Source organism: Rattus rattus, chromosome 2, assembly GCF_011064425.1.
Source record: "Rattus rattus isolate New Zealand chromosome 2, Rrattus_CSIRO_v1, whole genome shotgun sequence".
Lineage (NCBI taxonomy): Eukaryota > Metazoa > Chordata > Mammalia > Rodentia > Muridae > Rattus > Rattus rattus.
The window spans coordinates 124,294,915-124,308,954 of record NC_046155.1 but is presented as its reverse complement, the minus strand read 5'-3'; the positions used below and the strand labels follow the sequence as shown (position 1 = coordinate 124,308,954).

At 40.6% G+C, this 14,040-nt stretch overlaps 1 protein-coding gene across 1 annotated transcript in view; it reads right to left on the bottom strand.

The window, feature by feature from the left end:
• Agbl1 (ATP/GTP binding protein like 1) overlaps positions 1-14,040 on the bottom strand; it is a 438,823-nt gene that overhangs the window by 152,959 nt on the left and 271,824 nt on the right. The window contains exons 12-16 of the mRNA XM_032895109.1: positions 12,511-12,594; positions 12,192-12,278; positions 9,885-10,033; positions 8,782-8,869; positions 810-954 (exon numbers count right to left, since the gene is read on the bottom strand). Of these exons, the coding sequence (XP_032751000.1) occupies positions 810-954; positions 8,782-8,869; positions 9,885-10,033; positions 12,192-12,278; positions 12,511-12,594 (553 nt within the window). The remainder of the gene's footprint in view (positions 1-809; positions 955-8,781; positions 8,870-9,884; positions 10,034-12,191; positions 12,279-12,510; positions 12,595-14,040) is intronic.

The window sequence follows — 14,040 nt, the reverse complement described above, 5'->3', positions numbered from 1 at the left end:
GCTAAATGCTGTATTGCAGACATATACATAATGTTATGAATGTGGCAGTAACATTTAGTATTAACACAGAGGATAAAGCATGTTGTAGAAGATATTGTAGCTCATTATTCCACAGGATAGTCATGAAATAGCTACAGGAAAATGATGGTTTGCTAACTTTTGGAAATGATTGGAAACTGTATGTTCTAGGCGTAACTTTCCTCAAAGCTGTCCCATCAATAATTTTGTAGAGACTTCAAACACAGGAATAACTGTGAATCTTGCTGCTTTATGCTGAACCTTTTACATAAATTATAATGGCCACTGGACTCATTGTTTTCTTCTACTATTTGCTCAAACACAGACACGGGAACCACTGGAGAAGCTGACCTGTATGCTCACTCACAAACTTACTCAGACTCCCAGACTCAAGGTCTCTCTCCTGCCTTCTTCTACCTCTTTATTCTCATAAGGAATCTTTTTCTGCATCTCTGCCTACTTGCACCCGTTGACCTAATTCATTGCCTATCTAACAACTTCATCCTATACTTGCAAGCTTAATAAAGACAGAGGCCATAAAACAAAACGCCAGCTCCCACTCTCAACTAGTAGACAACTTGGGCCTCTAGAATAGCACTTGCCACAGCCAAGTGTTCCAACAAGGCAAGGATGTAGAATACCAGCCAAGTCAGTGGTAACATACCCCACTGTCTTAGGAAAATGGAAGGTCTCCTAACTCTGATCACCACATTCTGGGTTCTCTGGAATGTTCCCAGAAAAACCTCTCATCCTTGCTCTCTTGCTAGGATAATGATGCTACAGGACATTACCATGAGGGTGGAGTAGGTATAGGGATAGTGATAGGCCAGATAGCAGGCATCCTCATTGTGTGGGAAGGTAACAGCAAAGGTGAGGGTGTAATAGCGCTTCCCGGATGCTCCATCCATGGCGGCTGCATTCTGAAGGTAGTGATTTCTAGAAAAAGAAAAGTACAGGATGAGAAGGGATGAAGATGAGGAAGGGGTGAGGCTGCAGAGGGAGTGGGGAGGCCCCAGAGTTCTAAATGTCAGAACCCTCCTGTGTTATATATTGGCAAGAGAACCATAACCCAATGATCAAAAACACTTTTGTGGGTAAAACTTAGAAATTGAAGAAACAATGAATTCACTGCCAGCTCCTGTACCAGTTCATCCACACATAAGCTTGACCCTAAGCTTAACCTAGCATCGCCCTTTTGTGGTACACATACTGAGACTTCCCTTGCTACAACTGCAACCACGGATGAGCACTACCTAACCACTGGACTGGTAAACAGAGGATGATGTAAGCCATGTCTCCTATCAGAGACATACATTCAAATTTTGCTCTCCAATCCTTGTCACTCTACACAACCATATAATCCACAGCTGATGCCCTTTACTTTGTTGTATTTTGATATGTTATGTCCAGAAACTGTATTTTTGCTGCACATCACCCACCCTCTACCTCTGATGTTCTTCCTGACTCCCCGCCCCTTATGTGTTGTGTCTTGTGTTTTGGAGGGGATGATATTGATATGACATTCAGGGCTGAACACACCACAGTTTAGTCTTGGCACTTTGATTACTTCTGAGTCTCTGGATTAACTGCCTCCCGCTGTAAGAAGCCTCTCTAATGAAGGTAGACTACAGTGCTGATCTATGGATATCTACATGCAGCTCATACCCTTGGCTTCTGACAAATGGATTTATTAGCTATCGCTACTAAGCACTAAATTGCATCTCGAGATCCACATATGTCCTCTTTTGTCACTGCTGTAATAACTCATCCTGTGAATGGAACAATGGAAGCTTAGACGAACTAGTTGACCATAAGGCAAGGAAATTCTGGATACAGGATTTGAACCCAGATTTCTCTAGCTGAAATGACTGTTCTTTCACTGAGCAATACGTTCTTTCCAGAGGAATGACTTTGGCATCCCAAAGGTGACTTCGCTTCCTAAAGCTGGAGAGTACACATTTTCCTTTGTCAGAGATGAAGGACCAGTTCTGATACTTCAGAGAACAGTATCGTAGATTGCACCCAGAAGTACATTCCATACAACGTTTTCCGTACACACTGCCAGTTACACTCTCATTTTGCCTGTTGATGTTGAGACAGCTGTGCAGGCTTTCCTGAGAAATGTTATCATCCAGGCTGCATGATAATGGAAAATGCACATAACACCAGAGGCAATTCTACCTTTGGCATGACATTAACTTGCTGGATCATTATAAGGTTTGGGAGTTTGAGTCAGAGAGAAGGAAAAGAGAAAGAAGAAATAGATTATTTTTGTATGTTCTTGCAAAACATAAAAATTGGATATTCTTTTCTTCTTTTAGCTTCTTGCTCCCCTTACCACCAGCAACCAAAAAAGGCAGTTGTATGGGAAAGGAACTAAGAGCATGCCATCATATTGCCTGTGCTCCTTGTAATGGTTCAATATTTATAAAACTAGGAATAGGTGTATGAGAGGCTGTCAATAAATCCAACTACTACAGCCCAATCACTTTGCTTGCTTTAGTTTTTGTTCACATCACAACCTAGAGCCATTCACTCTCCATGGGGGAAGAAGACACCCCATAGCAGCACCAGGCCAAAGCAACTGTCCCACACAGCTTTTGAATCACACTAATAGAATCTATTTCCCATGTGCTTGTAGAGATGGCTTCAAAAGGGTATCTTCCCCCATGCTCTTTTTTTTTTTTTTAATTTTTTATTAGATATATTCCTTTACTTACATTTCAAACATTATTCCCCTTCCTGGTTTCCTGTCTATAAGCTCCCACACCTTCCCCTCTCCCTCCCCCATATGAATATTCCCCCTATACATCCTCCTTATTGCCCCCCCATATTCCCTTGCATTGGGGGTCCAACCTTGGCAGGACCAAGGGCTTTCCCTTCCACTGGTGCCCCAACAAGGTTATTCTCTGCTACATATGCAGTTGGAGCCCTGGGTCAGTCCATGTATAGTCTTTCAGTAGTGGTTTAGTTCCTGGAATCTCTGGTTGGTTGGCATTATTGTTTTATGGGGTTGCAAGCTCCTTCACCTCTTTTAATACTTCTGCTAATTCCCCATCCTCAGTTTGGTGATTTGCTGCTAGCATTGACCTCTGTGTTGGACATGCTCTGGATGTGTCTCTCAGGAGAGATCTATATCCGGTCCCTTTCTCTTATCTGGGTCCTCATAACTGTATCTATTTTTTCCAGATTTCCACCAAGTTTTAAGTATCTCCAAAGCTAAGACTCTGGTTATTAAAAAGTGTACAAAGAGCAGATGGCCGCCCAGAAGGCATGGGAGGCACATGTGTTCTGTCTTTATTTGCTTTCTGATTACACTTGCAAAGGCTCCAATGAAAAAGGACATTTTCTTTATACCTAGCTGAATAGGAAACAGGTACTGGTCAGTTCCAGCTCCTAACCAAGGGAAATGAGCCAGGAACATTGCATTCAAGTATGAAAGAGTGTCCAATCTATAAACAATACACATGTACGCACACATTTATGAAGGTGAAGACAAGTAGAAACACCATCAAATGCCCACTGTCACCAGATTGTTCATCTATGAACTGTGGAGACAGGATCAGCATCTTAACTTGAAAAATAATAAGCTTCCATAAGAACCAGTTGTAGTGGTCTTATTTGGTAATAGCCTTGCTTTTTTTAGAGGTCTGCCCATGAAGTCTGGAGAGTAGTAGTTTCATGTATCAATAAATATTGATACTCTGTGGGTTTCCCACTATGCATTGAAGTCATATAACAAGGACACTTTCCCATCACAAACTCAGCCTTGCTCTACTTTGCTACAGAAAGCAAGAAAGAGGGGGTAATGAAACCTCTGTATTTGTCCTTATGTTCTCCCCACGGAAACCATCCTGGGCTCCAAGAAAGATCAGTTATTGGGGAATTGGAAGATAAATAGCATGGGGCCATAATTTTAAGATTCCATGGTCCCTGTGATACAGGAGAATGAGTCCATATGGTAGTTTTGGTTGTGTGTAAAATCTTCTCACACATGTGTGTATAAAACACTCTCTCTCTCTCTCTCTCTCTCTCTCTCTCTCTCTCTCTCTCTCTCTCTCTCTCTCTATCAAAGATATACATCTCTCATAATATACCTCATAGCTGAAGGTGTCATCTCCCTCCCTGGAAGCTGGCCTTCCCCAAGTTGATTGTGCCCTACTAGGAGTTAAGGAAATTGGAAACTAAACATCAGCTTGTAGAGAGTGAAATTTGCCAGTAGAAATTGTTTTGGAACCTCTAGTGATGGATCTAAATACTGGAGGACTCTAAAACAAATGTCAGACTTTATCGCTGGATAGTCGTATGGTAAACACACTTTAGAGGAGGTGGCAATGCCCACAGACAACGTTTCTCAGAGGCCTTTGATGTATGACTAGTAAGTCTCTAAGGTGAAATATGGCTTTCTGATTTGACATGTTTAAGGCAGAATACAATTAACCCATTAGTTGTCTTTGTTTTCTCAATTGCAGTGTGAAGGAGCTGAGGGACATCTTCAGAGCAGTAACATTCATCCTTCCTACACTAGCTGCTTCCTTTCTACGTCAGAAGGACATAGGAAACCTTTGTGATCACCTTCAGTTACCCTGTTCCCTCTCTCAGCTTAAATGTTTGCCCTTCCAAGAACCATTCTACAATATCGTATATAGCGCTTTAACATTTGCATCTTCTTCACCGCTCACACCTATCACAAGGACCTAGTATACTCCCTTGTGTGTTGCTGAGCTTGGCATTTGTGTGTCCCTCCTAGACGTTGGCCACTGTTCAGTTGGAATGTACAGACTAAACGGAGCTAATCATTAACCTGCCTCATCTATTTGTGACCATCTTAATAGTACCCTTCCAGGGAAAATATTATTTACACATTCTGTAGGTGGAAACACTGGGGCTCACTGTTGGGAAGTACCTTGAACAATTCCCCAGGAGTAGTATTGAGTGGGGACTTAACTCTGAAACTAAGATTGCTAACACTGTACCACTTCCCTCTTAGAAATGGACATGGTGACATGAAAATTTTTGTTCAGTTCAGCAAGTAAGAATCTGAGCTCTATATATACCGGGACTGCTACAAAATTAGAATCTAAAACGAAGAAGGAATATAAAACAGTCCAGGTGAGAACTACTAGTAAAGGTAAGCTATATACTATGACCACCGCCGATACTCAATTTATTTAGTATGGTTCTAATAATTATTACTAACAAGTACTAATAAGAATTGAATACCTACAGTAGTCAAAGTCTTTGTTGTACTGTGTGTTTTATCACATATCCTTTAATCTTCAGAGCTGCTCTGTGGAGATAGATGCCACTTTGATCCTTATTTTATAGACTAAGAAACTAAGATTGAGGAAAGTCGGAGTAATTTGTCAGATGTCTTTGTGGTGAAGGGATGGTAGAAATTTACTCACAAGGACAATTTTCTCTTTGAAACATCTCTTCTGGGTGGAAACAAAAAAACAAAGAAGAAGAAACCTGGCCACCAGTATGCTCTCAGTTCAGCTGGAAACCCTAGATGGGTCATCTTGGGACAAAGATGACCTGAGCCACACAGACCCAGAGCCCCACAGTTAAAAGCTTACCTTTCCCTAAACCATTCGTCTTCAAACGGATTCACACTTGTGTAACCGTAAAGCCTTCAATGGGGCAAGAAGCAAAGTACACGAGGCAGTTACAAATTGCATCCACCTCCACTGGTGCTCAGAAATATTCCCGGAAGTTGAATGTCGTTACTGTTGTTCTCTGCATGTACTACATTAGCCAACACTAAAGCCACGTGTGAATTAGGTCATCTCACACTGACGATGGCTCTTTAAAGAGGGTACATCATTTTCCTTAATGGAATCTAATAAGGCACAGCAGTCGATCGCCGGGCTTCCCCGTGCCCGCAGCATCCCTAATATCCTATATAGCGCCAAATCTCTCTCCTGAGATTCCTCGGAAGGATGGATGATGGCAGCGCTCTTGTATGGCATTCATCTTCATGAATGAGCTGTTCCATCTCCTCTCGTGAGCAGAGATAAATGTCAGAAGAGAGCAGCTGCAGTGTATTACATGGCCACTCAGCACCTGCAGCTTCCCCCCTCTGCCCTTCAACATGGAGATTGCTTTAGACCAGAACTGGGAGAGGGTTGGGGAAGGTGTGAAGCTGCAAGTCAGAAGGAGATGTGGGGGCCTCAGGAAAGTAAATAAAACAACGCAATGTGTCCTTGCTTACTTTATGACGGGCACAGAAAAAAAAAATGACGTTTTGTTCTTCAGTCTCCGGAATAGACGGAATAGTTTGTAACCTGGGGAAAGGGCTGAATAGTGCACATGGAGACAGTATTGAAAGCTTCCCCTGGAATCTATCATATACCTAGGTAATAAAAAAATTAAAATATCTAATCTTTAAGCTGGGGATTCATCTGACTGGTTTCTGCAGTACATGTCAACCATATATAATGCATAATTACAAAACAAGCTTGATTTGAGGCCAGTGAAATCAAACCCTTTTTCCTGTTTTATTCCGGGAAAAGATTATAAAAATCACACTAAATTCTCTATCAGCTGTCTCATGACACGAAGCTCACAATCATAGCTTCAGCAAGGGTTTGCAGGGGGTGGAGCAGGAATGACTTCCCCCTCCCTCTGACTTTTCTATTAGCCTCTGGCAAAGTATTTAAGGACTCAGAAGTATAGGAGACCCCATGCTCTCCAGGAGTTCCTTTTCTTTCACATTTGTACGAACTACCACATTCTTACTTCTCCTTTCATTGAGCATCCTGACAATAACTCTGGGAATTTAATACCGCAAGGATAACTCTGCAAGAATATCTCAGTTTGTACTAACATGGAGAAGAGTAGGAAACACAGGGTTAGGCTCCCCCTGACTAATACTCTAGAGAGAAGAAAGACAGGGGTGAAAGGAAGAAATCCTTTACAGCAGATCCAATCACAGGTTGTGATGGGAAAGGGGGTAAAAGACATTGCACAGTGAAGTACTCCATAATAGACAGGGGTGTTGTAATCTGTGGGTGAGCAGAGAGTACACATATCTGTCCTGTTGTTACATCATGTTCTTGGCAATGTGTTACACAACGTGAATAATTGTAAAACAAACTGCATCACAATGTAGCAGCCTTATCCATTCATCTCTGCTACATTCTCGGCTGGGATATGAAAAATGAATTACATTATACATGCATGGTTTGCATCTTACCCCTCTGTTACTTCTTAATTCACATAACAATTGTCTTGTTAATGAATCTAAAAGCCATTAACAGTGGCTTCCCTTAGGCCAGGGCAGTGCTTTTGGATGTGTGTCTTCATCTTTCTCCTCTGAGGAGATACCTGAGTCCCCTGGAACCTCATTCTTACTCCCCAGTTTCAAGAAGAGTATCCCACTCGTAAGCTTGACTTCGCTGATTTAATAATGCAAGACCTTACATTTTGTGCAAACCTCACGCTCCAGACCCAAGCAAGTTTTACGTTAAGTCTTGTACATATATCGACACTCTCTTCAAAGGCAATTAAAATATATTCCTGACACAATAAAAACTGGATTTCATATGTCTCTTGTAATTGTGAACTCGTCAACCCTGCGGTGATGTTTAGCCTACATTTCGGTGTACCAGAAAGAGTCCTAGGGGTCCTAAGATAAGTGGGCCAGGAAGTAATTGCCATTTAGGTGAATGGAAATCCAACAAAGTTGTAAGGTTTTGTTATTCTTCTAAAGAATATATGAAAATGCTACTCGGATTCATATCTCAATACATCAAGGACTGAAGCTGCCACCTGCCTTACTGAACAGTGTTAATCAGCTCTGCTCTGTGCTTTGTGAGCTGCTCTTATCTCTATGGTGATTTCTGCTTTTATCCAAACAGAACAACAGGACCCCTGACCTTTCCTGTCAATACCATCCCCAGAGCCTCAAAGCAGAGAGACATTAAATGTATACCTTCCTTCTCTGAGTCTGCGATAACCATTCCAAATCCTAGATTATCTGCTAGTAGCATGTTAGAGCATGTTATAATCTTAGAAACATGGATCTTACTTCAGCAGAGGAAAACAAAGTAGGAGTCTGTTGATTTTTATAAGATCTAGCTATGAACTAGCAAGACATCATATAAAACATGATCCTAACATTCTTTAGCCCTTGTTTACGTACTTAAATTTTAATTTCCATATGAGAAGAATGTGCACATGCATGTAGATCAACCCATTTATTTCATTAAGAACAGAAACATTTTAAGTTTTCATCACTTTTTCTCAGAGTAAGTTGATGAAACTGTCTACCGATTGAAGAACAAACATGAATAATGCACTCCTTCCCTCTTTTGTTTTGTACACAAAACTGTCTTGCCCTGGAAGAAGGCTTCCGTATGCACATCTGTCATATAGTCATGCCTCTGTGACCTTGCAAAGCAAAGCTCATGTGCATAGGAACAGGACACAGAAACTTAGACTTCCTTCCCTGGGTCCAGGTGAAGAACTAAGGTTTGAAGCACTAACCACAGTTTCAGCCTATACAACTTCTAAGACCTGGTCAAAAAAAAGTTCCCAAGTTTTCACAGCGGTGTGTGAAACTAATCATATTGCAATACTTCCAGTGATATTCGAGGGACTAAAGCAAGTTCTGTTTAACCTAGAACGCCTCAGGACAAGCACTGACGACAAGGGTGGCAAACAAGCAGGTTGTGGATATTTATGAGAAAACAGAAAAAAATAAAAATAGAGGGTAAATGTCTACACAGATCAAACAAAGCCAAGTGCATTCTAACATACTTGTAGTAACAAATTTCAGAGCCTGTCCGTATCCAGGCATGTCGGCCAAGAAGAGCCTCTTTCACAGAATACAGGGTCGGCTGCATCCCTGTGGAATAAAAGCAAGGCTTAGCGCACAAGAAAAGACAGAGAGCCAAATGAAGAATATAGCAGTAAGCCGGGCCCCTAAAGATAACCCCAGTTCTTGATCCCTCAAGGCTGCGCTGTGTGAGCGTTCACTATGTATTGTCAAAGAGACTGCAAATGTAATTAAGCTTAGATATATGGGTCTTAAATGTAACCACCGATGTCCTTCTGAGGAGGACGCAAAGGGAGGTTTAACTAAAGAAGAGAAGCAATGCCACCACAGATATTAAAGTTGCTATTTTACAGAGGAAGGTGCCGTAGGCCAAGTAATGCAAGGAAAATGGCTTTTGAATGAGAACAACATCCATTTTCCCATAAAATCCCCACAGAGAACACAACATACACTTGAATCCTCATTTTTTTTTTTTGAAAAATGAATGGAAGAGTTAAAGCTCACATTTTGTTTTTCTAGAGGCATGAGTGTCTGTTCTAGGCAGTATGGAATACAGGCAGAGCCTGAAGTAGTATGAAATAAAAGTAGTGCCCATAGTTATTCTCCATTCAAAACTACCAAATAGATTAGTAATTGAGCTATCCCAAGTAGATCATGGTGATCTACTTAAGTAGTTTCCAGAGTTTTCTGAGTACATAAAGCAGTGCCAGGTAAATTTTGTGGCTCTCCTGTCTTGCGGCAAGAAGGCCAGTATATTTATTTACTCCTGTGATATTAGGAAGATGGAAAGCATATACAATCACCTTCCAAACTCCAAAGTTCAAAGTGTACTGTACCTCAGAATGTACTGCGCTATTGTGTGCACTCTTCACATTCTGTGGCAGCGTGAGAATCCCTCACCACCCTTCCATACTTGCACTATGCCCTCAATTGGCCATTTTCTTGCCATACTGGCAAGCAAAGCACGTTAAGCCATCCTCAACCTTCTGGGGCTTCAGAGAGACTTCTGATAATAACACAAACAACCAGCAAGTGACCTATTCATGATACAGACAGAAATCCCCTGATCCCAAAGAGCTCATACCATAGTTGAACTGGCTGTTGGGTTTCTCACAATTGATGATGTTGAAGCGATAAGGGACCGCGGCCCTCATGCCGCTCACCTTGAAGTAGAACCACTGCTGATGCTGGGAACTATTCACGTCAGCATTGACCAACAAGTCATACTCAAACCTGCAGAGTCAGAAATGAAATAATGGATGAAGTTGCTCTTCCCAAGGAAGTGATGTTTTTGTCGTACTACATGTACACACTCCAATCCCTGAGCCCAGTAGAAGACATCTGTCTTAGTTAAGATTTCTATTGCTGCGATGAAACACCATGACCAATACAAGTTCGGGAGGAAAGGGTTTATTTGTCTTACATTTTCACATTGTAGTTCATCACTGAAGGAAGTCAGGACCAGAACTCAAACAGGGTAGACACCTGGAGGTGAGAGCTGATGCAGAGGGCATTGAGGGGTGCTGTTTATTGACTTTGTTCATCCTGACTTTCTCAGCCTGGCTTTTTATAGAACCCAGGACCACTTGCCCAAGAATGGCACCACGAACAATGACTGTGCCCTCCCCCATCAATCACTAATTAAGAAAATGTCCTATTGCTAAAAGTTATGAAGGCATTCTCTCAACTGAGATTTCTTCCTTTCAGATAACTCCAGTTTGTGTCAAGTTGGCAAAAACCAAGCCAACACAACATTGCTTAAGAATAATTATGAAAGGATGGAACTTGATACAAAATATAAGAGTAGAGCAGAGTGCATTGCTAGACTCCTGCCTCTCACCCTGTGGCTGGCAAGACTATGCCAATGGTAATGCAATGAAGCATACTCCACTGAGTGGATAAATTAGGCATTCAAGCAATTCTATGACCTGTATCATCACTGTCCCCACAGTGCTCACTCAAAAAGTGGTCATTAAAAGATCATTAAAGGGGATATATATAAATATATATATATGTACATATATATATGATATTTTTCCTCCCATATTTAAATCTCCATTATTTTTTTTCTAACAACCTTCATTCATTGTTGCTATGAGAAAAGAAGAAAACAAACAGAAGTCATAGGTCGAAGCAGAAGCTGAACTGATAGTGGAAAAGTAGAGTGGAAAGGAGCTGTGTGTGGCATATTTGTTCTTTCTTTCTTTAATCCAAGTAGCTCAATCTTTCTCTGTCTCATGTGTCAGGCTTTGTTGAAGTAGTTCATGTACAAAAAGAAAACAAGAAAAATCATATATAACTATTCCCCCATACACACAAAATAAATTACCATCAAAAATAACATGTTAAATTACAGCTACACCAAGTTCTAAGCTCACCATGGTAAGCATGTATCCCTAGATAAAAGCATGTCCACTGAGTGCTTGCCATGTGCTGGGCACTATTCAAAGAGTTTAATGAATATGAATTAAGTCTGATAAAACAACTACAAAGTCGGTGTTGCTGCTATCCTCATTTTGCAGGTGAGACAAGAAAAACATGAAACAAGATAGGCCATGCCTGGGCCACCTAGAAGGAGGTGAAGGCAGCCCTGGTTGTTTCACTCCAACATGTGTGACTACTATACCATTTACCGTCACTGACCACTTGATTTGTCAGAAGACAGCCATAGAAGGATTAGGTAGCTAGCGAGTCCAGCCCACTCCTCCATGGTAAAATTGTGTTACGTCAAGAGACTATGAAAAATTATTACTTCACTGCAACTGGAAAGGGATCATCTCCTTCATTTTAGTTTTGTGCATCCCTAGTCTGTCCTTGTCAGTGGAGTCATATTCTATTAACGAAAGCACATTGGTAGTTTTGCCTGGGGATACATAGATGGTCCCTGGAATGAAAGATGGAGATCCAAAATTGTTGCCTCCTAAATACGGTACTGTGGAATAAATAGTTACGGGGAGGAGAAGGAATAGGGAATGCTGTGTACCCTTCTATGTGTACAGACCCAGCCTTGGAATAATGGAAGCATACATGTGCCAAGAAAAGTCCCCTAAACTGAAATGGGGAAGTAAGGAATATAGAAATAACATATATATGGATATATTAAATATATTAATAAATATATTAATATATTGTTATATATTAAACTGTTTATTAAAACAGTTCACCTTACTAAGGCATCAGTCAATAGGTTCCCTCATTGTCTTTTGACAAATGTCTCAGAGAGGAAAACTTTTATTGGTAGGTAATGTTTGCCAATTTTCTCGGTAAAGATACTCTTGAGAAATTTTGGTTTTGAGCTACCAATCTGAGGTCAGGGAACAGGTAATGGGAAGAAATGGCCAGCACCTCTTCTATGCTGCCAGGAGCCACTACCAGAGCTGTTCTTACTTACTCACGCACTTGGATGGCTTTACGAAGATTGCCTGATTCAAACTTGGAGTGGAACCTTAAGCAATCGGAAATGCTGCCTTGCAAAGGCCTATAAGAAAGAAGAGAATGTGTGGACATGTCATATGGCTGTGATTGGACAGAGATTTACATTCCTAAAGGGTAAGATATCTCTTATAGTATTTGAAACAGAATAGTCCCCATGCTGGTTTTAGAAGCAGAAGTGGATTCCTAATTAACATGGGTTAATTCCTATTAATGTACCAGCATAACTAGCAAACTTCTCCTTGCTTTCCATTCCATGGATGTTCAAGACCACTTACCAGGGCTCATCTAAACTGAAGACAACCTTGTTTATAACATCACTTGGCTGGAGGAGCCTCCGGACATCCTCAAGTATCTTGATCCTTGTAAAGAAAATTGGAAACAGTGTAAGTGTTGGTGCCTGCTTTTTACCTCAGCTCGGAAATCCTTAAAGAAACACAGAATATAGGCACTTATCAGTGCCTCCATCTGACATTCAAGGGGTACAAACAGCACTGGCCCTCTTTTTTTTCTCATTATTAAAGCATAAAAATACATGAGAAGTAGAAACAGAAGGGGAAGTGATAGGTGTTCTTTAGGGTATTCATAGCTTGAAGACAGTTCTCAAGAGAATCTGGACTAGAATACTGAGACTTTTCTGTCTGTATAAATAAAAATTCCTATGCACTGAGAGAGCTTTGGGGGAGAAATTACCACTATTGACTATATGTAACTTTTCAGCTTGGATGGCTCCAGCAAGGCTTTCTATTTTGTATTTATTCTGTACATTTGTGTTCCTTGGACTTTACCTATTGTAGAAGGCTGAGGTCAGTCTTCTGAGTGAGAAAAAAAAGTGTGAGATTTAAATAAGAGAAAGGAAGAACATTTAAGAGGAATTTATAATCCCTTTTCACATTTCCAATGAATTTTGCTGGCACTGGGTAAGAGAATGGTGAAGTTGAGATGACCCAAAGTCTGGACTGAGAAGGAAGAGGTGATAGATAGAGTAAGATGGGGGCAGGCCACCCATGAGGTTGTGTGAGTGTCCTAAGCATAGCAGTCATGTGGAGATGAGATCATACAAGAATCCAAAGTAAAAACAGTTCTTGGGACCTACTATCCAAAGAATAATTTGCTGAAGACAGGAAATTTAAACTAAAGAAACATTCTGGTCTGCATATTTGACTCTACTGGCCTAAGATGTGTGTAGCAATCCTCAGGAGACATATCTTTTATCAGATTTCACTTTAATTTCACTGTGCTGATCCAAGGACAATGCAGTCTTTCTTGAAATGTGTGAATAATCTATCACTTAGGATTTCTGTCCTAGAGAATATGGGAGATGTTTTTCCATCCCATCCTTGTGTCATATAGCAAAATTACTATCTAAATACTAGGGCTATGAAATAAAAGCATGATACTTTTCTTTATCAACAAGAAACTAAACACCAATTTGTAGTAAAAACAAAAGAGATCTCACATAATTGCCTTCTTATTTTTCTGAAAAGATTTCTTTTAGGAAAGGGTTCAGAATGTAGGGACACTAGATGATGCCCCATGTTGTGATAGTTTGCCATAGAAATGATTCCAGGGTTTATATTAAAACCATCCAAGGAATTCTTTGCCCAGAGTTACATGGCTACCACACTATCTCATACTTGGTTTATAAAATCTCCAATGTAGAGGCAAGATATATGTCCCTAAGTGTATTTAAGGTACTCTAGGTTAGTTCTCACTTTCCTACAAACAGCATATAATCTGTATATACCACTATATTTTTAAATGTATTTAGAAGAGAAAATCTATAACTTTCATGTCAGTAAAACCCT